General features: G+C 45.7%; 2 protein-coding genes across 5 annotated transcripts in view; one reads left to right on the top strand and one right to left on the bottom strand.

The window, feature by feature from the left end:
* Window positions 1-26,033, top strand: part of PRR11 (proline rich 11) — a 44,578-nt gene that overhangs the window by 2,685 nt on the left and 15,860 nt on the right. The window contains exons 2-3 of one of the 2 annotated variants that reach the window (XM_025363358.1): window positions 6,132-6,197; window positions 12,230-12,362. In XM_025363358.1, the coding sequence (XP_025219143.1) occupies window positions 12,235-12,362 (128 nt within the window). In that variant the 5' untranslated portion in view covers window positions 6,132-6,197; window positions 12,230-12,234. The remainder of the gene's footprint in view (window positions 1-6,131; window positions 6,198-12,229; window positions 12,363-26,033) is intronic. The other variant, XM_025363357.1, reaches the window with a different exon arrangement.
* LOC112610060 (speedy protein E6) lies at window positions 15,578-25,856 on the bottom strand. 3 transcript variants are annotated; one of them, XM_025363364.1, is made up of 7 exons: window positions 24,053-24,208; window positions 22,834-23,076; window positions 21,069-21,299; window positions 19,863-19,921; window positions 18,285-18,370; window positions 16,069-16,237; window positions 15,578-15,637 (listed from the first exon to the last, which is right to left on the bottom strand). In XM_025363364.1, exons 1-7 carry the CDS (start codon window positions 24,159-24,161, stop codon window positions 15,578-15,580), a joined length of 957 nt encoding a protein of 318 aa, XP_025219149.1. In that variant the 5' UTR covers window positions 24,162-24,208. The 3 variants fall into 3 exon arrangements, with proteins under 3 accessions (XP_025219149.1, XP_025219147.1, XP_025219148.1); XM_025363362.1 differs by lacking the exon at window positions 21,069-21,299 and having other exon boundaries at window positions 24,053-25,856; XM_025363363.1 differs by lacking the exon at window positions 22,834-23,076 and having other exon boundaries at window positions 24,053-25,856.

Genomic DNA, 26,033 nt, shown 5'->3' with positions numbered 1-26,033 from the left:
ACAGTCAGACAAACCCAAACTAAGGCACATTCTCCAAAACGACTGACTTGGACTCTTCAAAATTATAAATATGAAGAAGCAAATACATAAATAAAAAAAGCTGGAGAATTGTTATGAATTAAAGGGGACTAAAGAGATACTAGATACTACAGCTAAATGTGTTGTGGAACCAGGATGGGAGAATCTATAAGGGATAATGAGACAACTGGGGCAATCCTAATATGGGCTGTTCATTAGATCATATCATAACAAGGTTAAATTTCCTGACTGTGATTGTGGTTTTGTCAGAAAATTTCCATGTTTATATTAGAAAACAAAAGCTAAAGTATCTAAGAGTAAAGTATCATGATGTCTGCAACTAAATCTATTCAATCAAAACCTTAAAAAATTTATATATGTATCTATCTGTACATACATACAGAAAGAGTGTGTGTACAAAGACGGCAATTGACAATTGGTAAATCTAGGTGAATTGTATATGAGTGCTTATTATACTATTGTAAATTTTTTATTTCCTGAAAGCTTGAAATTTTTCTAAGTAAAAACAGTAAAGGAAAATAGATAATAGTGAAAGACAAAAATGGTGAAGGCAACTGAAGTTAGAGGACAGAAAGGAGGGGGATGGTAAGGAGAAGAGACAGGGTAAATTAATCAGAGAAATATCTCTGATTCATACTCACATTGGCCCACACCCAGGTGTGGCGTGCACCCAGCGTAGTGGCATGATCTTGGCTTACTGCAACCTCCGCCTCCTAGGTTCAAGTGATTCTTCTGCCTCAGCCTCCGGAGTAGCTGGGATTACGGCACACTCCACCACGCCTGGCTAATTTTTGTATTTTCAGTAGAGTCAGGGTTTCACCCTGTTGGTCAGGCTGGTCTCAAACTCCTGACCTCAGATGATCCACCCACCTCAGTCTCCCAAAGTGCTGGGATTACAGGTGTGAGGCATTGCGCCCAGCCTTCCACACCCTCTTTTTTTTTTTTTTTTATAAGCCTCTACTCCAATAGGAGCTCCATTGTCTCTGCAGTCTTTTCACCTTCCTGGCTTTGTCTTTTCTATTTCTTTCTCTACCCACTCCTTATACATGGTGTTTCTTAAAGTTTGGTAGTCAGCTCACAGATCTTTTCACTCCACATATTTCTCTGGGTAATTTCACCCATTTCTAGTGTTATTTTCTCTAGCCATCTATACTCTTATGAGTACAGTATTTCTCTAGTATCTTTCCCCTGAACTTCTGACTTTGAACATAGAACACAAGCAGTTAGATGTCTTTAGATACCCTACTGTCACTCCTATAATCAGGTCCTTATCCCCTACACAGTTGCAATAGGTTTGTAAGTGGACTTTTTGCCTTCAGTCATGGTCCCATAAATCCAACTTCCACAATGCTGCCAAACCGTTCTTTCTAAAGAGGAAATATGAGCATGACAGTTATCTGCTTAAAATCCATTATTGTTTTTGATGTCTTGGTCCTTATCCACCCTCCAGCTTCATCACTTATTGCTCCCTGACAAAACTTTATGTTACAGGATACACTTTAGTCACACTGAGTCTTGTCTGAATCCCCTGACATACCTTTTTGTGAAATGTTTCCATGTTATTCCCTCTGATGGAATGACTCCTTCCCAGGCCCACCTTAACCTAGCCCCTTCATCAAAGCTCAGCTTAGGCAAAACATTTTCCAAAAACCTCAACCCTTATAGGAGAATTATGTACCCTTGCTTTATTTCTCCATTAATATCATATACATATCCCATCATAACCCATATCATATTGTATACCTGTTTACTTTCTGCTTACCCATCTCTTCCCACTATAAACTCTTGGAGAGCAGGAATGTGTCTTATTCATCTTCATAGCAAGTTATCACTATATGTTGTTGAATTAAACTTCTGTATTTTAAAAAATCTGATATAGTAATCTCAAGCAGCAAAAAAAAAAAAAAAAAAAAGAATCAAGGAATAATAATGATAACAATAAAACTTATTGCCTGCCAGGCACTGTAAATACTTTACATGATTTACTCATGTACTCCTCAAAACTCTGAAGCAAGTTCCTGTTAATATTATTATTTCACAGGGGAGGAAACTGACACAGAAAGACTAAGAATCTCTTGAAGGTCATAAATAATAACTTACGACAGTATAGTACAGCCATGGTTTGAACCTATGCAGTATAACTCCCTGGTCCTCATCCTTAACCCCTACAGTATAATTTCTCTTGTTTTTTGTTGGTTTGGGTTTTGGTTTTGGTTTTGGTTTGGGGGGTTTTCTTAAGACTGAGCCTCATTCTAATTTTTATATTTTTAGTAGAAACAGGGTTTCACTGTGTTGGCCAGGCTGGTCTCGAACTCGACCTCAAGTGATCCACCAGCCTCGGCCTCCCAAAGTGCTGGGATTACAGGCGTGAGCCACCGTGCCTGGCCTATAATATGTCCTTTATTATTGTTTGATTTGTTATCAAGAGCTCCAGATGTACCAGTTTTCTGGTTCCTTAGCCTAGAAATATTTTCTTAATGAAAGAGGATGTAAGCAAAAATGAGAGTAATTTCTAGAGATCATAGAACTATTTAGGATATTTATGGGTTTTTTTTTCTTTTTTTTTTTTGGAAACAGTTTCTGGCTCCGTCTTCCAGGCTGGAGTACAGTGGCGCAGTCATGGGTCACTAGTGTAGCCTCAAACTCCTGTGCTCACATGAGCCTCCCGCCTCAGCCTTCAGAGTGGCTAGGACTATAGGTGGGCCACCATGCCAGGCTTTTTCTTTTTTTTTTGTCGTAGAGTTGGGACTCTCACTATGTTACCCGGAGTGGTCTCAAACTCCTGGGCTAAAGAGATCCTCCCACCTCCACCTCAGCCTCCCAAAGTGTGGGGGATTACAGGCATGAACCTCCGCCCTTGGCCTATATGTTTATGTTTCTAATGGTTTTTCAGATTATTTGAGAAAGCAGTGTAAGAAAAAAATTAGTTTAAAAAATACATAGGTCAGGCACGGTGGCTCATGCCTGTAATCCTAGTACTTTGGGAGGCTTAGGCAGGTGATCACCTGAAGTTAGGAGTTCAAGACCAGCTGGGCCAACATGGTGAAACCCCATCTCTACTAAAAATACAAAAATTAGTAACCCCATCTCTACTAAAAATACAAAAATTGGCCGGGCGCGGTGGCTCAAGCCTGTAATCCCAGCACTTTGGGAGGCCGAGATGGGCGGATCACGAGGTCAGGAGATCGAGACCATCCTGGCTAACACGGTGAAACCCTGTCTCTACTAAGAAATACAAAAAATAGCCGGGCGAGGTGGCAGCGCCTGTAGTCCCAGCTACTCGGGAGGCTGAGGCCGGAGAATGGCGTGAAGCCGGGAGGCGGAGCTTGCAGTGAGCTGAGATCCGGCCACTGCACTCCAGCCTGGGCGACAGCGCCAGACTCCGTCTCAAAAAAAAAAAAAAATACAAAAATTAGTTGGGCGTGGTAGTGTGTGCCTGTAGTCCCAGCTACTCGGGAGACTGAAGCAGGTGAATCGCTTGAACTCAGGAGACAGATGTTGCCGTGAGCTGAGATCATGCCATTGCACTCCAGGCCGGCCAGGCAACAGAGTGAGACTCCATTTCAAAAAAACACACACACACACACACACAAAAACACACACACACACAAAACAGGGGGCCGGGTACAGTGGTTCACACTTGTAATTTCACCACTCTGGGAGGCCAAGGCCAGTAAATTGCTTGAGCTCAGGAGTTCAAGACCAGCTTGGGCAACATAGTGAAACCCTGTCTCTACTAAAAATACAAAAACCGGCTGGGCATGGTGGTGCGCCTTTATAGTTCCAGCTACTCAGGAGGCTGAGGCAGGAGGATTGCTTGAGTCCAGGAGGTCAAAGCTGCAGTGAGCTGAGATCACACCACTGCAATCCAGCTTGGGCAACAGAGCAAGACCCTGTCTGAAAACAAAAGGAAAAATGCTTTAAGGAATCACAAAAGAATGAGCTTGTATCCAATGTTAACAATTAAAATCCCACCTAATCCAGCAAAAATAATTTGTAGGTCTCATTACCCCTTTGGAAAGGGGTATGTATTTTAAACTAAAGGAAGATTGCTATATACTCTTTCAATTTAGTCAATTATCCTCTGGAAAGTACCTAATGCTTTTAATTAAGTAATGATACTAAAACAAATCTTACTTTTTTGTGTTCTTGTTCTGACTAAGGTAGAAATTTGCTATTCTCCACTTTCGCAAGACCTGTGATTATTTTTGGATGGAACAACTAACTATCTAGGAGTTATCTCAGACTGCATCTTTCTACCCTGACAGATTTGGCATAGTTCCTTAATCCTCTGCATGTGCCAATTACTGTATTTAATTAGAAGGAGATTAGATAGGAGATTAGATAGAAGCACTAATAACCCAAGTCAGACACACACATACACACACACACACACACACAGAGAGAGAGAGAGAGAGAGAGAAGAAAACATGATTTAGTTCCTAGACATTTTTTTCATTGAAAAATAATTCCCAAAATGACAAACATTGGCTTGTGTAGGACTCTTTAGAAATTTGAATGCATAGACACTGGAACAACCACCAGGAAAGGACTAGAAAGAGATGGCCCTGTTTCAGAATGGTGGTACTCAACCTTTCCAGCTAATGGTACATACCAAAGTTTAAAAGTCAAATACAATACAAGCCTTATTATAATTAGAAAGAAACAATGAAAAAAAATGGCAGTCCAGTTTAAACCACCCCTCTGTAATCCTGACTCCCAATTGTCAGAGGCAACACTATTAAGTCTTGTAATTATTTCTTCTGGTATTTACCTCTGTATTTCTAAGTAACATTCATACTATTATTTCTTTTTTTTTTTTTTTTTTTTTTTTGAGACGGAGTCTCGATCTGTCGCCCAGGCTGGAGTGCAGTGGCCGGATCTCAGCTCACTGCAAGCGCTGCCTCCCGGGTTTACGCCATTCTCCTGCCTCAGCCTCCCGAGTAGCTGGGACTACAGGCGCCCGCCACCTTGCCCAGCTAGTTTTTTGTATTCTTTTAGTAGAGACGGGGTTTCACCGGGTTAGCCAGGATGGTCTCGATCTCCTGACCTCGTGATCCGCCCCTCTCGGCCTCCCAAAGTGCTGGGATTACAGGCTTGAGCCACTGTGCCCGGCCCATACTATTATTTCATGATTTTTTTTCAAGTTTAGACACTATATAAATTTAAACAAATACTGACTTCCACTCACTTTCTCTTCTTCTTTTTTTTTTTTTTTTTTTTTTTTTGAGATAGAGTTTCACTCTTGTTACCCCCGCTAGAGTGCAATGGCACGATCTTGACTCACCGCAACCTCTGCCACCTGGGTTCAAGCGATTCTCCTGCCTCAGCCTCCGAGTAGCTGGGATTACAGGCATGCGCCACCACGCCTGGCTAATTTTTGTATTTTTTAGTAGAGACGACGTTCCTCCATGTTGGTCAGGCTGGTCTCGAACTCCTGACCTCAGGTGATCTGCCTGCCTCAGCCTCCCAAAGTGCTGGGATTACAGGCATGAGCCACCACACCTGGTCCACGTTCTCTCCTTCTTCCCAGTATACCTACATCATCGTTTTTGGTTAAATAAATAGTCAATGCTTATACTTTTTTTTTTTTTAGATGGAGTCTCATTCTGTTGCCCAGGCTGGAGTGCAGTGGCACAATCTCGGCTCACTGCAAGCTCCGCCTCCCTGGTTCAAGAGATTCTTCTGGCTCAGCCTCCCAGATAGCTGGGACTACAGCCACATGCCGTCACACCTGGCTAAATTTTATATTTTTGTTAGAGACAGGCTTTCACCCTGTTGGCCAGGCTGGTCTCAAACTCAGGACCTCGGGTGATCCTCCTGCCTCCCGGCCGCCCAGAGTGCTAGGATTATAGGTGTGAGCCACCAAGCCCAGGGGATGCTTATAGTTTAAATATTGTTTAACAGCTTAACATTTAGTGCTACTAAGATTACATTTCCTTCCTTATACAACTTTTTTCCTAGCTATTTTTTATATGCTTATTTTTTTCAAGCACTTACCAGCAATTTGGCCACAAGTTTCCAGAACAGTAAAACTCTGCTCAGAATGGTCCAACACACTAGGTAGTTTATCTATTTCCGTTTTTCCTTAGAGACATTGTTGCTGAAGCTCTCTGTCCTGTCCTCCTGCGCCAGTCTTCATTGGCTGTGAGCCTCAGGTCAGCAAATTACTGTTTTTGTAGAGCTTGTGAGCTAAGAATGATTTATAACTTTTAACAGTTAAAAAAATCAAAAGAGGAACAATATTTTGTGACACATGAAAAGTATATGAAATTCAGCCGGGCACGGTGGCTCATGCCTATAATCCCAGCACTTTGGGAGGCCAAGGGAAATGGATCACGAGGTCAGGAGATCCAGACCAGCCTGGCCAAGATGGTGAAACCCTGTCTCTACTAAAAATACAAAACTTAGCCTGGCACGGTGGCAGGTGCCTGTAATCCCAACTACTCAGGAGGCTGACGCAGGAGAGTCAGTTGAACTCGGGGGGTGGGTGGAGGCTGCAGTGAGCCGAGATCATGCACTGCACTCCAGCCTGGGCGACAGAGTGAGACTCCGTCTTAAGAAAAAGAAAAAAAGAAAAGTATATGAAATTCAAATTTCAGTCATAAATAAAATTTTACTAGACACAGCTCCTTTGCTTGAGTATTGTCTATGACTCCCTTGGTGCTACCCTGGCAGGGTTGAGCAGTTGCAGCAGAGACCATATGGCCTGCAAAACCTGAAATATTTACTTTCTGGCTCTTTACAAAAAAGGTTTGTTGACCCCCGTCCTAAGCTTGCTGCAAAGCTGTTTCCCCTAGATTTTTTATCACCATTATCCTGAAAATTCATATCTTTTGTCTTAATTATTTTCTCACACCTGACTGAAAGTTTGGCCTAATATAGAATTCTATGATGGGGTCGGGTGTGGTGGCTCATTTCTGTAATCCCAGCACTTTGAGGGGCTGAGGTAGGAGGACTGCTTGAGCACAGGAGTTTAAGACCAGCCTGGGCAACAGAAACAGAATAGGGGAGGACTGTGAAGGGTCAGATGGAAGCCAAAGAAAAGGAGGATGATAGGGAAATTTCAGATTCTAGGGCTCCCAACCAGTGGACTCAGCCTTAGATAGAAGTTTCCAGTGGCATTTGTCTATAGAAGGTCCTGACCATACAGGACTTCAAGACTAGCCTGGCCAACATAATGAAACCCCATCTCTACTAAAAATAAATAAATTTTAAAAATTAGCCGGGCACGGTGCCGCATGCCTGTAATCCCAGCTACTCTGGAAGCCGAGGCAGGAGAATCGCTTGAACCTGGAAGGAGGAGGCTGCAGTGAGCCAAGATCATGCCACTGCACTCCAGCCCGCACCACAGAGCAAGACCTGTCTCAAAAAAAAAAAAAAAAAGAAGTCCCTGACCATAGATTTGATGAAATGTAACCTTTTTTCTTCAGGCAGCCACAAGATCGCTCCTTTCTAGGAGGCTCTCCTAAGTATCTTCATCAGAGTATTTTTATCTTGTGGTTTTTGTTTTGTTTTCTGTTTTGTTTTTTTTTATTTTGTTTTTGAGACGGAGTCTCGCTCTGTCACCCAGGCTGGAGTACAGTGGCGCAATCTCAGCTCACTGCAAGCTCTGCCTCCCAGGTTCACACCATTCTCCTGCCTCAGCCTCCCGAGTAGCTGGGACTACAGGCGCCCGCCACCACGCCCAGCTAATTTTTTTGTATTTTTAGTAGAGACAGGATTTCACCGTGTTAGTCAGGATGGTCTTGATCTCCTGACCTCGTAATCTGCCTGTCTTGGCCTCCCAAAGTGCTGGGATTACCGGCATGAGCCACCACGTCTGGCCTGGTTTTGTTTTGTTTGTTTATGTGTTTGTTTGTTTTGGAGACAAGGTCTCCCTCTGTTGCCTAGGCTGGAGTGCAGTGGCACAATAATAGTTCACTGCAGCCTCAAACTCCTAGGCTCATGTGATCCTCCCAGCTCAGCTCCTGAATAGCTGGGACTACAGGCTTGTGTTGTTTTAAGTTAAAGAAAAAGTCAGGGCTGGGCGCGGTGGCTGACACCTGTAATCCTGGCACTTTGGGACGTCAAGGCAGGCAGATCACTTGAGGTCGGGAGTTCGAGACCAGCCTGACTAGCATGGAGAAACCCAGTCTCTACTAAAAATACAAAATTAGCTGGGCGTGGTAGTGCATGCCTGTAATCCCAGCTACTCAGGAGGCTGAGGCAGGAGAATCGCTTGAACCCGGGAGGCAGAGGTTGCAGTGAGCCAAGATCGCACTCTTGTACTACAGCCTGGGCAACAAGAGCAAAACTCTGTCTCAAAAAAAAAAAAAAATCCTTTAGACATCCCTTGTGTTTAATAATCCCTGCTTCACCTTCCTTCATTATTTCAGCAGGAAGAAAAAGTGATATAATAAAGGTGAAGGCAGCCAACTATGTTTTGGTGTGTTTTCTAAGCCCCTAAGGACAATTAAGAAAAGCACCTTGTCAAATTGGGACCTGATAGTTAGTCCAATTAGATGTTATCAGGAATCTCTATTTCTAGAAGGGCTGTCCATGTATGCATTGCCGCCATTTGCCATTAGGGGTGCCCTCTGCAAGTCATGGAACCAAGCCAGTGCTCAGTTTTTACAACCTGCAGCAGGGTAGTCGGGGTTCGTGGGCCAGTGGAATCTGAGAGCTGAGCAAGTATAGTGCTGCATACCAAGTGCTGAAAGGTTACTGAGTGAACAGAAGTGGAATGAATGTGTATTTTAAAGGCCAATTGTTCCCATTCAAATCTGAGTTTGAAGGGAAGGAGGCCCAGGCCTTGAGATCGTTTTCAGTTCTGCTACTTGAATAACAACATCTTTGTTCCTCAAGTAGCAACAACTAAAAGCAGCAAAGCCTTTCTGGAACTTCAGCTCAAAATTAAGCTGTGACTTAATTTTCTTCAGAAAGGGATCCAGATTGAAATGTGAATATACTAGATAATGTTTTTGTTTTGTTTTTTCATTTTGTACCATAGCAAGAAGGACCCTTTTATTAAAGGTTTCCAAAATATTCACTTGGTCACAATCAAGATAATGGTAACATATATTTAATGGTAATACATTTAAATTGATCATTATGATATATACTTATATAGATATATGTTAGTGTATAGCATATTAGTGTGTATAGCATCTTAGAAAGAACAGATATATTTATATTAAAATATTTGTTGCATTCTTAAGTGCAAAGCAGCTTTTATTCTCTTGATAATTATTGATTATATCCCGACATTTGTATAAAAAATTCACTTTATTTCGACAGATCCTAATTTGCTGTTACTGTATCAAGTGGCCTTGCCATTTTTTAAAAATTTTATTTTGATTATTTTTAAAATGACCAATAATAATTACACATATTTGTGGGGTACATGGTGAAGTTTTGATACATGTAATGTATAGTTAATAGATCAGGGTAGTTAGTATATCCATTATCTCCAACATGTATCATTTATTTATGTTAGTAAAATTCAATACCCTCCTTCCAGCTATTTGAAACTAGATAATACATTATTGTTAACTATAGTCATCCTACGGTGCCACAGAACACTAGAACTTATTCCTCCTATCTAGCTGTAATTTTATTACTGGAAAGGGGTCCCAATCCAGACCCCAAGAGACGACTCTTAGACCTCATGCAAGAAAAAATTCAGGACAAGTCCATAAAGTGCAAGCATGTTTATTAAGAAGGTAAAGGAATAAAAGAACAGCTATTCCATAGGCAGAGCAGTGGCATGGTCTGCTCAACTAAGTATACTTATATCTTGATTATATGCTAAACAAGAGGTGGATTATTCGTGCGTTTTCTGGGGAAAGGGTAGGAATTTCCCAGAACTGAGGGTTCCTTCCCTCTTTAGACTATATAGGATAACTTCTAGACATTACCATGGCATTTTTAAACTGTCTTGGTGCTGGTGGGAGTGTCTTTTAGCATGCAAATGTATTATAACTAGTGTATAATGAGCAGTAAGGACTATCAGAGGCCACTTTCATTGCTTTCTTGGTTTTGGCCAGGTTCTTTACTGCATCATGTTTTATCAGAAGGGCCTTTGTGACCTATATCTTGTGCCAACCTCCTATCTCATCCTGTGACTAAGAATGCCTAACCTCCTGGGAATGCAGCACAGTAGGTCTTAGCCTCATTTTACCCAACCCCTATTCAAGATGGAGTTGCTCTGCTTCAAATGCCTCTATTTTGTATCCTTTAACAAATCTTTCCCTATCCCTCCTTCCTCCCCACCTTTCCCAGCCTCTAGTATCCTCTGTTCTACTAGGTAATGTTTTTATTTTATTTTATTTTATTTTATTTATTTATTTATTTATTCATCAGATGGAGTCTTGTTTTGTCACCCAGGCTGGAGTGCAGTGGCGTGATCTCGGCTCACTGCAACCTCTGCCTCCCGAGTTCAAGTGATTCTCCCACCTCAGCCTCCTCAGTAGCTGGGACCACAGGCACATGCCACCATGCCCAGCTAATTTTTGTATTTTTAATAGAGACAGGGTTTTGCCATGTTGGCCAGGCTGGTCTCGAACTCCTGGCCTCAAGCGATCTGCCCACCTCGGCCTCCCAAACTGCTGGGATTACAGATGTGAGCCACCGCACCCAGCCAGTGATGTTTTTAAATGCTTTAAAATAACTGTTTTAAGGCCCACGCCTGTAATCCCAGCACTTTGGGATTATGCCACCAGGTGTGGTGGCAAGTGCCTGTGGTCCCAACTACTTGGGAGGCTGAGGCGGGAGAATCATTTGAACCTGGGAGGTGGAGGTTGCAGTGAGCCGAGATCACGCCACTGCACTTCAGCCTGGGTGACAGAGCTAGACTGTGCCTCAAAAAATAAAATAACTGTTTTAAAATACCCATGTCTTTGATTTGGGGTAATTGTTATTTCATTTTACAGTATATTGCCTATTTAATCTAGTGTCACACCACAGCGTATTAGAAAGAACATGGAAGACTTATAGGTCTGGACTTACTGCATTGCATTGATAGATTGTCTAATCTTTTTTATCCTCAGTTTATTCTTCTGTAAAAATGGGAATAAAAATCCTCCTTGTCAGGGATAATACCTTGCAGGATAGTAAGGGTTAACTAAAAAGATATATGTGAAGATACCTAACAGTAAAGGGGTATTGAATAAATGGCTAATGTTGTTTCCTCATCTCACTACCAATTCCACCTGTCACAGCTCAGTAGATGCTGCCGGTAAAAAACATTTTTTTTTTTTTTGAGATGGAGTTTTCACTCTTGTTGCCCAGGCAGGAGTGCAATGGCGCGATCTTGGCTCACCACAACCTCTGCCTCCCGAGTTCAAGCGATTCTCCTACCTCAGCCTCCCGAGTAGCTGGGATTACAGACATGCACCACCACGCCCGGCTAATTTTGTATTTTTAGTAGAGACAGGGTTTCTCCATGTTGGTCAGGCTGGTCTTGAACTCCTGACCTGAGGTGATTCGCCCACCTTGGCCTCCCAAAGTGCTGAGATTACAGGCATGAGCCACCATGCCTGACCAACATATTATTTTAATAACTGACTATAACCCAACTATAGCCATATTCGCTACGATCAAGAAAGGAAAATTCATTTAACTTAAGAAAAGCAACACAAGCAGAACAAACTTAGAGAATAATATAGTGCCAAGACCAAGATCTCTCCAGAGATAGTTTAAATCTGGGTTTACATTTTCCCCTACTTCAGGGCTCTTCTGGGATGCTGGTAGTGACCTATTTCTTAATCAAGATGGTGGTTACAAGGGTGTGTTCATGGTATGATAATTCATTGAACTATACACTTAAGATTTGTGTACTTGGCCGGGCGCGGTGGCTCAAGCCTGTAATCCCAGCACTTTGGGAGGCCGAGATGGGCGGATCACGAGGTCAGGAGATCGAGACCATCCTGGCTAACACAGTGAAACCCCGTCTCTACTAAGAAATACAAAAAATAGCCGGGCGAGGTGGCGGGCGCCTGTAGTCCCAGCTACTCGGGAGGCTGAGGCCGGAGAATGGCGTGAACCCGGGAGGCGGAGCTTGCAGTGAGCTGAGATCCGGCCACTGCATTCCAGCCTGGGCTACAGAGCGAGACTCCGTCTCAAAAAAAAAAAAAAAAAAAAAGATTTGTGTACTTTCTATATGTATATATTATTCTTCAACTAAAAATGTAAAAATATTTCTCTGCAGAAATCATGCCCAAGTTCAAACAACGAAGACGAAAGCTAAAAGCCAAAGCCAAAAGATTATTCAAAAAAAAAGAAGCCTCCCACTTTCAGTCCAAGCTAATTACATCTCCTCCTCCACCACCCTCGCCAGAAAGGTAAGGCATAATGTGGAACAGAGAAAATGCTAGAGAGATCTGATCAGTTTAAGATAGAGTTTCCAGATTTAGCAAATAAAAATAGAAGGCAGGGCTGGGGGCAGTCACTCATGCCTGTAATCCCAGCACTTTGGGAGGCCAAGGCTGGTGGATTACCTGAGGTCAGGAGTTTGAGACCAGCCTGGCCAATGTGGTGAAACCCTGTCTCTACTAAAACTACAAAAATTAGCCTGTGTGGTGGTGGGAACCTGTAATCCCAGCTACTCGGGAGACTTAGGCAGGAGAATTGCTTGAACCCGGGAGGCGGAGCTTGCAGTGAGCCGAGATCACGCCATTGCACTCAAGCCTGGGCAACAAGAGTGAAAGTGCCTCTCAAAAAAAAACAAAAGGAGGCCCAGTTAAATTTGAATTTCAGATAAACAATGAATAATTCTTTCATATAATTGTGTTCTATGTGACATTTGGAATATATTTATACTATAATTATGCATGCTTTATCTGAAATTAATTTATTTTAATTTTTATTTATTTGTTTATTTACTTTTAAGACTCAGTCTTACTCTGTCACCTAAGCTGGAGTGCAGTAGCATGATCAAGGCTCACTGCAGCCTTGACTTCCTGGGCTCAAGAGATCCTCCCACTCTGTCTCCAAAACAGACAAAACCTCTAGCTTGGGATCGGCCTTCTCGTCTATTATTTTTCTTTTTAAAAATTTTTTTTGAAAATAGATGTTGATACTATGTTGTCCAGGCTGTCCTCAAACTCTTGGCCTCAAGTGATCCTCCCGCCATGACTTCCAAAAGTGCTGGAAATGTAGGTGTGAGCACTGCACCCACCGTTATGTTTTTTTCGACATAAAAAATAATGCAGGATTATCTTCTAGAGCTAATTAATATGTTCAAATAACCAAAACCCCATTAAGGAAAAATGTCACATGACAGCAAATAATCAATCCAGACCAATATGATCACACTCACTGTGAAGGCGAGAAAACTTCATCTTTATTACATTTCCCCAAGAGACGCACTGCATTGTTCTCTTGAAAACACACAGCTCATGTCCTCCTTTAAAACACACATCCTCTTTAAAGTAACATACAGACATGCCAATACAAGGTAAAAAATTACATCTGATTTCTCACATTTCAAAAACATACAGTAAACATCAAATAAAAATTTATTTTTATAAGAATTTAGAGGAACTATCATGTAGCTGTAAGTGTAATAGATATATTAAGTATCATAGATAAAAAGAGTGCTCCCTTCAGCAGCACATGTAGTAACAGATACAAAGATTTAAAGATAAAAGCTTTAGGATAAAAAGAATCCTCTCTTAAAAAGGAAAACAAAATTATATTTATGTATATATAGCAACTATAACACCCATCTCACAACTTTATAGGAACAGTGTCTATTCAAAAATATCAGTATTTTTAAAATATTTAAAATAAATGTAGTAATAATTCTATGCCCATCTTTTTCAAAATAAACCAATAAAATATATAGTATATATTAGACATGTTAGTATATATCTAAGACATGTTAAAAATCACAACTGAATTCTCACAATTCAGTCACAAATCTAAACAGCAAATAAAAATTTCTGTGACAGGAACTTAGGAGAACTACCAACAGCTATAAATAGAAGGGATTATTATGTAAGTATCCTAGATAAAAAGTATACTTGCTTTAGAGGCACATATAATAATACAGAAAACAATTTAAAGATAATAAAAGATTTAGGATAAAAAGGATTCTCTCTTAAAATGAAAAGAAAATTATATATATATAACAGCTATAACTCTCATCAAAAAACCTACAGGAACAGCATATTTTCAAAAGTACAACAATTTCCAAACTATTTGAAATAAACCTATTAATAATTCGATGGACAACATTTTCCAAACAAACCAATAAATGCATAGTGTGCACGAAGCTGTCTGTTACAGTCTATGGCACTCATATTTTACAAAGAATTCTGTGCCAATCTGAGTGTCTGCACTGTGCCTTCAAATGCTCCTGGACTGTGGCAACCAAGTCCATAGGAAACAAGACCTCCAGGTTCCGCCCCGGGGAGGTTGGAATTCAGCAATATAAAAAAAGAGAGGTGGTGCTGCAGGAAGGGGTGGAACCAGGAACACCCCTGGTTTCTCACTGTTCTCTGTGGATTCCTAGAAGTACCCGCTTTGTCCTAGGAGGACAACGGTGATCACTCTATTCAGCTCCATCTAGAACAGTCCAGGTTCTTCTAGATGATCTGCACAAATGGCTCCTCTCCTCCTTCCTGGTGTCTGCCATTAGCATTGGAATAAAGTTCCTGCTGAAAATCCGCATCTCCCCTGGGCCCGGTGTTCTGGAAGTGAGAGAGAGGATGTCACACTTCAAGGAGGCAGCTCTCTAGACAGGAAGGTTATTCACGTCCCACGTCAAGTCTAACAAGAGTTCAGAGCCATTGAGAAATCCAATTTTATCATCTGTCCTTCATTCTGTAGCCTGCTTCTGAACCATCGTGTTCCACTGTGAAACTCACACTTTGGTGACCCTGATTCCAAAACTCATTTAATACACCCAAGGTCAGTCCCAGTAATCTGCTTCATAGCAAGGACTTTGGGTGGGTCTCCCCAGGGAGTCGGGCACCCTCAGAGAGTGTGGCTTTGGACTTCATCACAGCTGGGGCCTTTTGTGTCACTTAAGAGCTAAACTTGTAACCACGCTAGATCCATTTCTAATGTGACAACATCACGAACCCCGAGTCCAGAAGCCTAATCCATAATCCTACCTCCTCATGATGAAGTCTCATGCTCTGCTCACCGTGGTTAGCTGCATAAGATGTAAACCAAAGCTTCACTGAACCCTCGACCCAAATCGGTAACTCAAGTGCGTCAATCATAATGAACCTCCCCAAACTCAGTATTTATGATCATTTTTGAGTCAGGGTCTCACTCTGTTGCCTGGGCTGGAGTGCAGTGGCAGGATCAGGGCTCCGTGCAGCCCCGACCTCCCAGGCTCCAGTGATCCTCCTCCCACATCGCCTGACTAATTTTTGTATTTTTGTGGAGAGGGAATCTCGCCATGTTGCCCAGGCTCGAAGCCGGATCAAGCAATTGGGTTCCTTGGATTTCCGAAATAGACCCCAATATTCTGCCTTTACCCTGAAGGATGCAGATGTACCTTCCCTCAGGCCGATGACCTCAGGCCTCCATGGTCCCTGGTGCTCTAGGAAAGGCAGGCGCGATCTCGTGCCCACACCCAGTGCTCTGGGTCATAAGCCTGGATCTGGAAAAACAAATGCCCCTTAAGAAGATGGGGACTCCCGTGGCCGGGCGCGGTGGCTCAAGCCTGTAATCCCAGCACTTTGGGAGGCCGAGGCGGGTGGATCACGAGGTCAGGAGATCGAGACCATCCTGGCTAACATGGTGAAACCCCGTCTCTACTAAAAATACAAAAAACTAGCCGGGCGTGCTGGCGGGCGCCTGTAGTCCCAGCTACTCGGAGGCTGAGGCAGGAGAATGGCGTGAACCTGGGAGGCGGAGCTTGCAGTGAGCCGAGATCGCGCCACTGCACTCCAGCCTGGGTGACACAGCGCGAGACTCCGTCTCAAAAAAAAAAAGAAGATGGGGACTCCCCAGGATACCCCTCCCCCCGCTTCCAGCCTCCAGCCCATCCGATTCCTCCCTACCTCCTCCACCTCCCCACGCCCCACCCACCTCCTCCAACTCCTCCAGGGAAACCCAAGCCCTGCAGCGCATGGAACAGAAGAACTGGAACCGAAGCTTATGGAACAAGGGTATCTGGGATCGGTTCTTCCCGTACAGGAAGTAGAAGATGTTTCGTTTGGAGGCCTCGTTGTCCTCCTCCATGTCATTGGCCAGGTAGCTGGGGACAGAAATCAGGTTGCTGCTCAGGGGCACCACCAGGAGAGACCTCCGGCTGAGGTCAGCTTCCCAGAGAGGAGGGCAGGGGACTGCCCTCAGCTCAGGACTGGCACCCACCCTGCAGAGCCATGCCTTCCTCAGGAGGGCCCTGATGGACAGAGACCTGCTGAGGGGCATCTCCCACTCCTTCAGGATGGAGACAAAAACCCAACTGGTGGCCAAGAGTGGTGGCTTACTCCTGGAATCCCAGCACATTGGGAGGCTGAAGCAGGATCATTTGAGGCCAGGAGTTTCAGATGAATCTGGGCAACATAGCAAGACCCTCGTCTCTATAAAAAATGTAAAAAACACGCTGGACGTGGTGACTCATGCCTGTAATCCCAGCACTTTGGGAGGCTAAACCAGGTGGATCGCTTGAGGCCAGGAGTATGACACCAGCCTGGTCAACACGGTGAAACCCCATCCCTACTAAAAATACAAAAATCAGCCTGGTGTGGTGGCACAGGCACCCTTTAGTCCTAGCTACGCAAAAGGCTGAGGCACAAGAATTACATGAACCCAGGAGGAGGAGGTTACAGTGAGCCAAGATTGGGCCACTCCATTCTAGCCTAATAGGCAGAGCAAGTCTCTGTATCAATCAATCAATCAATCAATCAATAACTGTCCAGGTGTGGTGGCACAGACCTGTGGTCAAAGCTAATCTGGAGGCTGAGGTGGTAGGATCACTTGAGTACAGGATATGGAGGCTGCAGTGAGCTATGATCTCACCACTGCACTCCAGCTTGGGGGACAGAGCAAGTCTGTCTAAAAAAGTAAAATAAATTGAATACATTGATATTTTGCCAAACCCTGCCTTCTACAGGCATCTAGTCTAATGGGACTGGGAGTGATCAGGGCAGATGACCTAATCCCAATGTCACATGGTAATAGGATGTAACTGGAGAGCTACGAGCATGCAAAAGTTGGAAGATGAAGGAAGGCATCACAGAGGCCGTGGGGTGAACTGACTTTAAGGAATGGGTCCTTCACTTCAGAACCACATGGGTGTGGAACACCCAGACAGAAAACACAAATGCAAAGTCGAGTAGAGGGCATTTGAAAGGAGCTGTGAAGCCACGCCAGGAAACACCAAGATGGCGAGCCAGTTTGGTTGTAGAGATTGTAGAGAGGGTGGAATTTGCACTGTGGACCCTGGCCTTGATTTTGAAAGACATCAGCTAAGGAAGTTGTTCAGGTGGGCAGTGAGGGCGTTGTGCTTTGGAAAGATGCTCAGGCTGCACTAGGAAGCCCCAAGGCTTGGAGAGAGACTCCAGGAGACCCCAGCAGGGAGCATTTGACAGTGGATTAGAGTGATGCAAGAGGGACCTGAACTGTGGCCTCTGTCATGGGAACCTCGAGGAGGTCGATGGCATTTGCAGTTGATGGAAGGAGAGAGAGAGAAGAACCAGAAACGTCTGCTTGCGGGGGGGAGCGTCATGTCCACTCCTCTGCTCCTTTTCTTCTCCCCTTAGCGGTTGATGGTTCCTTTTGTTTTATTCTTTTATTTGCACACTGGCATTGGAATTTGTTTTTTTGGCTTTCTTTTTTTTTTTGAGAAAAAGTCTCGCTCTATTGCCCAGGCTGGAGTGCAGTGGCTCAATCTTAGCTCACTGCAACCTCTGCCTCCTGGGTTCAAGGGGTTCTCTTGCCTCAGCCTCCCAAGTAGCTTGGATTACAGGTGCACACCACCATGCCCAGCTAATTTTTCTATTTTTAGTAGAGACGGGGTTTCGCCATGTTGGCCAGGCTAGTCTCGAACTCCTGACCTCAAGTGATCCGTTTGCCTCAGCCTCCCAAAGTGCTGGGATTACAGGCATGAGCCACCACGTCCAGGCTGAGTTTCTTTTTAGAAACAGCAGTCTAAGAACAAGATAGTATAATCCTCTCTTTTCTGTACACAGAGTAAAGAGGACAAATAGGTGAAAGAATAAATGAAAGGCTGGAATCCCACTTTCCCTGCTGTCCCAGGGCATTGGATATTGACTGATAGGAGGAAGCAAACCACTCACAGAGCCAGGAAGAAATGAATGCGTTGGTATTGCCAGGAGAAGAGGCCAGCACGGCTAAAATATGCTATCACCATAGCCAGGAGATACTGGTGGAGAGAAAGAAACAGAGAGAGGGAGAGGTCACATCTTGAGAGAGGAAGATCGTGGAGATAGTGGAATGGGGGTGTGGGGAGGGGCTGCCCATCAGAGAAGGGACCTCAGTGTTGGCGTGACTGTGCTCATGTGGAAATTGCAGGGTGGAGGAGTATTCCTCCCATCACCGGAGGAAGGGGTGTCGGTGATGCTCCCAGGATGGTGGGCTCCAATGGGATCTTTTAACGGGTGTGTCTAGGTCGGCTGGTGTCAGGAGGGTCTTTTGTGTGCCAGGCAGAGAACTGTCCCAAAGAGCTGAGAGTAGAGGGGCCAGGAGCTTCAGGGCTGCGGCCTGACTGCCAAACGACCTGTAGGAGAGGCAGGGGCCACTCATTCACTTGGCAAGAGACCAGCAGTGTCCTGAGGGAGATGCTGACAAATCATAAAAAGACCAAGAATAGCGGGACACTGTGGCTCACGCCTGTAATCCCAGCACTTTGGGAGGCCGAGGCGGGCGGATCACAAGGTCAGGAGATCTCGACCATCTTGGCTTACGCAGTGAAACCCCGTCTCTACTAAAAACACAAAAAATTAGCCGGGCGTGGTGGCGGGCGCCTATAGTCCCAGCTGCTGGGGAGGTTGAGGCAGGAGAATGGCGTGAACCCGGGAGGCAGAGCTTGCAGTGAGCAGAGATTGCGCCACTGCACTCCAGCCTGGGCGACAGAGCGAGACTCCGTCTCAAAATAAAAAAAAAAGACCAAGAATAGCTGGGAGTGGCAGCTCAAGCCTGTGATCCCAGTAGTTTGAGAGGCTGAGACAGGAGGATCACATGAGCCCAGCAGTTCGAGAACAACCTGGGCAACTTAGCAAGACCATTTGTATAAAATTATTCAAGCATGATGGCATGTGCCTGTACTCCCAGCTACTCAGGAGGCTGAGGCAGGAGGATTGCATGAGCCCAGGAATTAGAGGCTGCAGTGAGCTGCGATCATGCCACTCTACTCCATCCTGGGGAACACAGCTGGATACTGTCTCAAAAAAAAAAAAAAAAAAAAAAAGTGGGCACCAAGACTCAAGACTGTGGGAGCTGGAGGGGCACAGTGGCTCACTTCTGTAATCCCAGCATTTTGGGAGGCCAAGGCGAGCGGAACACCTGAGGTCAGGTGTTCAAGACCAACCAGGTCAACATGGCAAAACCTCGTCTCTACTAAAAACACAAAAATTAGCCAGCCATGGTTAATTGTAATCCCAGCTGCTTGGAAGACTGAGGCAGGAGAACGCCTTGAACCCAGGAGGCGTCTGCTGCAGTGAGCCAAGTTTGAGACACTGCCTCCAGCCAGGGCAACAGAGCGAGACTGTCTCACAAAAAGAAAAGAAAAAGACTGTGGGAGCATCTGGTGGGAAGTGCTGGAGGGAGAGAGGAGAGGAACTGTGGGTTTGGAAGCTGCGCCCTCCCCCCAGCAGTGCATTGAAGCAGGAACACAGTTCTGTGGAGAACAACCTTACCTTGTCGGACACCCTCAGATCTTTGTCCCAGGCCAGGAATCTTTTAACGACAGGATCCTCTGTGATTAGAGAGCAGATGTCAGCATGAGAAGCAGGACAGGGTTTCTGTGGGAGCAGCAGGGCAGCAAGGAGAAGTGTGTCTCCCTAAGGGAAATCTCAGGATTGCTGCCACAAGTGAGGTGGATGGGAGAGGGGAGAATGACTTTCACTGGGCAAGGGAGAGAGGCTCCTGCTCTGAGACTCGCCTGAGAAGAGGCCGAAGGAGGCCTTGGGTGTGAGAATCTACAGGATGTAGAGCTGGCAATAAGCCAGAACGCCCTCCCAGCAGACACAGAGGGACCACTGCACAGTCATAAAGGAATTCCCATCATTTCCTCATGAGACAGTCACATCAGGGTGTGACCATGGCCTAGGTATCCCCCTCTACGGATGGAGACACTTAGGTTTAGAAAAGTCAGCAAGAGACAATAAGTTTTAGAGGGTACAGCTGAAGCCACTTTCTTTGATTTTTGATTTTGTTTTATAAATTTATTTTTTGTTGTTTTTTTTTTTGAGCTGGAGTCTCGCTCTGTGGGCCAGGCTGGAATGCAGTGGCACGATCTCAGCTCACTGCAACCTCAGCCTCCCGGGTTCAAGCGATTCTCCCATCTCAGTCCCCTGAGTAGCTGGGATTACAAGCGTGTGCTACCACGCCTAGCTAATTTTGTATTTTTAGTAGAGATCAGGTTTTACTATGTTGGTCAGGCTGGTCTCTAACTCCTGACCTCAGGTGATCCACCAGCCTCGGCCTCCCAAAGTGCTAGGATTACAGGTATGAGCTACTGCGCCCGGCCTTGCTTTTTCTTTTGAGACAGAGTTTTGCTCTGTCACCCAAGCTGGAGTGCAGTGGTGCCATCATAGCTCACTGCAGCCTCAAAGTCCTGAGTTCAAGCAATCCTCTTGCCTCAGCCTCCCAACATGGTGGGATCTCAGGCGTGAGCCACTGCACTTGGCCCAAAACCAAGATTTCTTATCCCAAGCACTGACCTAATCCTAATCTTCTATTGTCTCCTAAGCGTCCCTTATGAGTGATCACTTCTGAGTCCTCCCGCATGGAGAGCTCACCCACTGGGGGCATATTTTTCCCATTGGAAAAGTGTGGTTATTGGAAGTTGCCTCTTTTTTAGAATATCAGGACTGGAGGTGCTCTCTGGGGTGTCCTCCTACCAAGCAGCCTGTTGAAAGTCTCGTGGTGCTCAGGGAGCACGCATGACACTCGCCGTCGCTTCAGCTTCATCTTGAGCCCACACAGCGTCTCTGCCGCCCAGGTCTCCTCAGGCTCAGGAGCGAGCTCCTTCTCTGGCTCCTCCTCTGATGACTCCTCAGATTCGTCCGACCACTCCCTCTTCCTTTTCCAGCAAAGGGACCTACGTGGGGGACTAGGATCTACCCCAGGGGCTGAGTAAAGAAACCATGCCACTGTGTAATGCTTCTGCAATTGATCACCTTAGAGCCTGACCCAAAATGCCAAACCACTCTCCATCCTCCCCAGCCCCCAGACTGCTGGCTTCTCCAAGGCATCTTTCCGTCTTTCTCCTTCGCTGAACCCCATGAGCCTCTCCTTCCCCCCTCCAAAACGCCAAACCACTCTTCATCCTCCCCAGCCTTACAGACTGCTGGCTTCTCCTCACTGCAACCTCCGTCTCCCAGGTTCCAGTGACTCTCCTGCCTCAGCCTCCCAAGTAGCTGGGATTACAGGTGCTTGTCATAACACCCAGCTCATTTTTGTACTTTTAGTAGAGACAGGGTTTCGCCATGTTGGCCAGGCTGGTCTCTAACTCCTGGCCTCAAGTGATCTGCCTGCCTTGGCCTCCCAAAGTACTGGGATTACAGGTGTGAGCCACAGCACCCTGCCTCAGTCCCTCCATTCTTCCCACACACCTCCTCAGGTGCTCCTTCCTGACTTCTGGACCTGTCCTTTTCTTTTTTTTTTTTGCCACAGGGTCTCAATCTCTCCCTCAGACTGGAGTGCAGTGATGCTATCTTGGCTCAAAGCAACCTCCACCTCCCGGGTTCTAGTGATTATCCTGTCTCAGCCTCCCAAGTAGCTGGGAATACAGGCGTGCACCACCACGCCCGGCTAAGTTTTGTATTTTTGGTATTGACGAGGTTTCTCTATATTGGTCAGGCTGGTCTCGAACAACTGACCTCAGGTGATCCACCTGCCTCAGCCTCCCAAAGTGCTGGGATTACAGGCGTGAGCTACCGCACCCGGCCTTTGGTTTTCTTTTGAAACAGGGTTTTGCTCTGTCATGCAGGCTGGAGTGCAATGGTGCAGTCATAGCTCACTGCAGCCTCAAAGTCCTGAGTTCAAGCAATCCTCTTGCCTCAGCCTCCCAGTGTGCTGGGATCTCAGGCATCAGCCAACACACCTGGCCCAAAACCAAACTTTCTCTTTTTTTTTTTTTTTTTTTTGTTGTTGTTGTTTTGAGACGGAGTCTCGCTCTGTCACCCAGGCTAGAGTGCAGTGATGCGATCTCGGCTCACTGCAAGCAACACCTCCGGGGTTCATGCCATTCTCCTGCCTCAGCCTCCCGAGTAGCTGGGACTACAGGTACCCGCCACCATGCCCAGCTAATTTTTTGTATTTTTAGTAGAGACTGGGTTTCACCATGTTAGCCAGGATGGTCTTGATCTCCTGACCTTATAATCCGCCCACCTCGGCTTCCCAAAGTGCTGGGATTACAGGCGTGAGCCACAGCGCCCAGCCCAAAACCAAGCTTTCTTGTCCCAAGTGCCAACCTTTATCAAGCCCAGCCTAATCCTCTATCATCTCCTAAGCGTCCCTCATGAGTGATCACTTCTGAGTCCTCCCGCATGGAGAGCTCACCCACTGGGGGCATATTTTTCCCATTGGAAAAGTGTGGTTATTGGAAGTTGCCTCTTTTTTAGAAGAACAGGATTGGAGGTGCTCTCTGGGGTGTCCTCCTACCAAGCAGCCTGTTGAAGTCCTCGTGGTGCTCAGGGAGCACGGACGACACTAGCTGTTGCTTCAGCTTCAACTTCAGCTTCATCTTGAGCCCACACAGCATCTCCACCACCCAGGTCTCCTCAGGCTCATGGGCGAGCTCCTTCTCTGGCTCCTCCTCCAATGACTCCTCAGATTTGTCCGACCACTCCCTCTTCCTTTTCCAGCAAAGGGACCTACATGGGGGGCTGGGATCTACCCCAGAGGCTGAGTGAAGAAACCAGGCCACCGTGTAATGCTTCTGCAACTGATCACCTTAGACCCTGACCCCAAACCCCAAACCACTCTCCATCCTCCCCAGCCTCAGAGACTGTTAGCTTCTCCAAGGCATCTTTCTGACTTTCTCCTCTGCTCAACCCCATGTCCTGCTCCTTCCCCTCCCCATTATTCCGACTCTGTGTCCTCAGAACACTTCCTCATGTCCTTCCCTGATCCCTGGCTCTCTGAGTCCCTCCTTTGATTTTTGTTTTTGTTTTGTTGTGTTTTTTGTTTTGAGACAGAATCTTGCTTTGTCACCCAGGCTGGAGTGTAGTGGTGCAATCTCAGCTCACTGCAACATCTATCTCCCGGAGTCCAGTTATTCTCCTGCCTCAGCCTCTCAGGTAGCTGAGATTACAGGTGCCTGCCATAATGCCCATTTTTGTACTTTTAGTAGAGACGGGGTTTCACCATTTTGGCCAGGCTGGTCTCAAACTCCTGGCCTCAAGTGATCCGCTTGCCTTGGGCCTCCCAAAGTGCTGGGATTACAGGTGTGAGCCACTGCACCTGGCCTGAATTTCTCCATTCTTCCCACACACCCTCCTCAGGTTCTCCTTCCTGACCTCTGACCCTTCTTTTTTTTTTGGAGACAGTGTCCAACTCTCTCACCCAGACTGGAGTGCAGTAGCGCAATCTCGGGTCACTGCAACCTCTTCCTCCCAGGCTCAAGCGATTCTCCTGTCTCAGCCTCCCAAGTGGCTGGGATTACAGGCGTGCACCACTACCGCCTGGCTAATTTTTGTACTTTCAGTAGAGATGAGATTTCACCATGTTGGCCAGGCTGGTCGTGAACTCCTGACCTCAGGTGATCCGCCCGCCTCAGCCTCCCAAAATGTTGGGGTTACAGGTGTGAGCCACTGCACCCAGCCCCCTTCCTTCATCTTAGTCAACCTTATCCCACCTCTTCTTCCTCCAGTCACCTCACCTGATGGTCCCGACACTTCATTATCTACCACCTCCTGGCGGGGGTACCCCGAGGTGCTCAGCTGGGGGCTCTGCTCCTCATCCTGGGGGTGCGGTTGACAACTGGTCATGATCTTTCCAAAATCTGTCCCAACCCACGGAACCTAGTCTCTGTTCTGTCCAAAGCCGCCTTCTGGACTCTGCTAGGACCCGGAAGAGTGTATTATCAATTCTTGAGGCTAGGAGAAGTCAGGAGTGGAGAACAGCTCTGAGAAGATGCTGTTGTCCACCTGAGCTCCCAGGCGCCAACGGAGGCCAGTCCTTCCAATCAGGAAGGTTGGAATCTCTGATGTCATCGGTCATTCCAACCTGGCAACCAGTTTGAAGAAAAACACATGTAACTGCCAAGCTGATCTCTTGTCCTGGAGATCCTGGGTGAATGGATGGTACCTCCTGCCACTGTCCCAACCTCAGACCACTGTCCAAAAGCATCATCAGGGTCTCCGCATCCCTCTGTTCCCTGTCCCAGCAGAGGCTGTGTCCTCTCCACACAAAGCATGTTGGGGTCTCCTCTGTACATGCCCATTTCAGAGACCAGTCTGGTAGGAGAGGGAACAGGGTGGGAAAGAAAACTAGGGTAAGCAGAAACTATGAAACTTTACAAGAGTGAGATTATCATGTACAAGAGATCCCAAGAACATTGACTTGATGAAAAAGTCACATCAGAGCACTCAATTTGTCACTTTTCTGCCGAATGTTTACTGACTTTCGCTGTCTGAGATTCTATACTGGGGGTACATACGTCCTCTGCCCTAAGGCATCTTTGAGTCCAAGAGACATTTTGAGGCCTGAAAATCATAGGAAACTGCCTTTGAGCTCACACATGTTTCCAATGGTGTCCCCAATTTCAGGGAGTCCATGGATTACCTAAAGCCAGCCCCTCCAGTTCGGCTAAGAAACTAGTCTGTATATCAAGTTTTGTATCATATGTATTGCTCTGAACTCAGAAATTTCCCTACCATTTATGGATTCTATGAATAAAATATCCCATGTACAAAAAGACTAAATCGAAAAATCTCAACTGTGCACAGTGGCTCATGCTTGTAATCCCAGCACTTTGAATGGCCAAGGGAGGAAGATTGCCTGAGGCCAGCAGTTTAAAACCAGTGTAGGCAACATAGCAAGACCCCATCTCTAAAAAAACAAAACCAAACCAAATTAGACAGGTGTGGTGGCTGGCACCTGTGTTCCAACTACTTGGGAGACTCATGCGACAGGAAGATCGCTTGAGCCCAGGAGTTAGAAGCTGCAGTGAGCTATGATCTTGCCACTGCACTCGAGTCTGGGCAACACAGCAAGACGTTGTGTCAAATACATTTTTTTTTTTTTTGGATAAAAAATAAAAGAGTTGCATGATATTCAGAGACTATCCAAAAAACCTGTGGGTTCCCGGCCGGGCTCAGTGGCTCATGCCTATAATCCCAGCACTTTGGGAGGCCAAAGAGGGTGGATCACTTGAGGTCAGGAGTTTGAGACCAGACTGGCCATCTCTACTAAATATACAAAAAATTAGCCAGGCATGGTGGCAGGTGCCTGTAATCCCAGCTACTCGGGAGGAAGGGCTGGAGAATCACTTAAACTCGGGGTGCGGAGGTTGCAGCGAGCCAAGATCACATCATTGCACTCCAGCCTGGGCAACAAGAGCAAAACTCCATCTCAAAAAAAATAAGGAACCTGTGAGTAAGTTCCCACACGGTTTCCTAATGGGCTCCGGCTCTCCTAGGAGTCTCTTGCTCATGGGAAAGGCACAGACTGAACGAGGAAGCTCTGCTTTTCTGGAGTTCAAATTTGCATTCATGATGCTTTAACCCGTCAGAGCTGGGTGGGTCCTCCTACAACAAAACAGTTTGCTATCTCTCTCCTAGTTAGCAGGCTTTCAAATATTAGAAGATCAATGTTCTGACCCCATTAAAATTTCTCTTGTGGAATGAAAAGCTCTGATT

The sequence above is a fragment of the Theropithecus gelada genome, chromosome 16 (genome assembly GCF_003255815.1).
Source record: "Theropithecus gelada isolate Dixy chromosome 16, Tgel_1.0, whole genome shotgun sequence".
In the NCBI taxonomy this organism is placed as follows: domain Eukaryota; kingdom Metazoa; phylum Chordata; class Mammalia; order Primates; family Cercopithecidae; genus Theropithecus; species Theropithecus gelada.
This window is presented reverse-complemented; position numbering and strand designations above follow the sequence as displayed.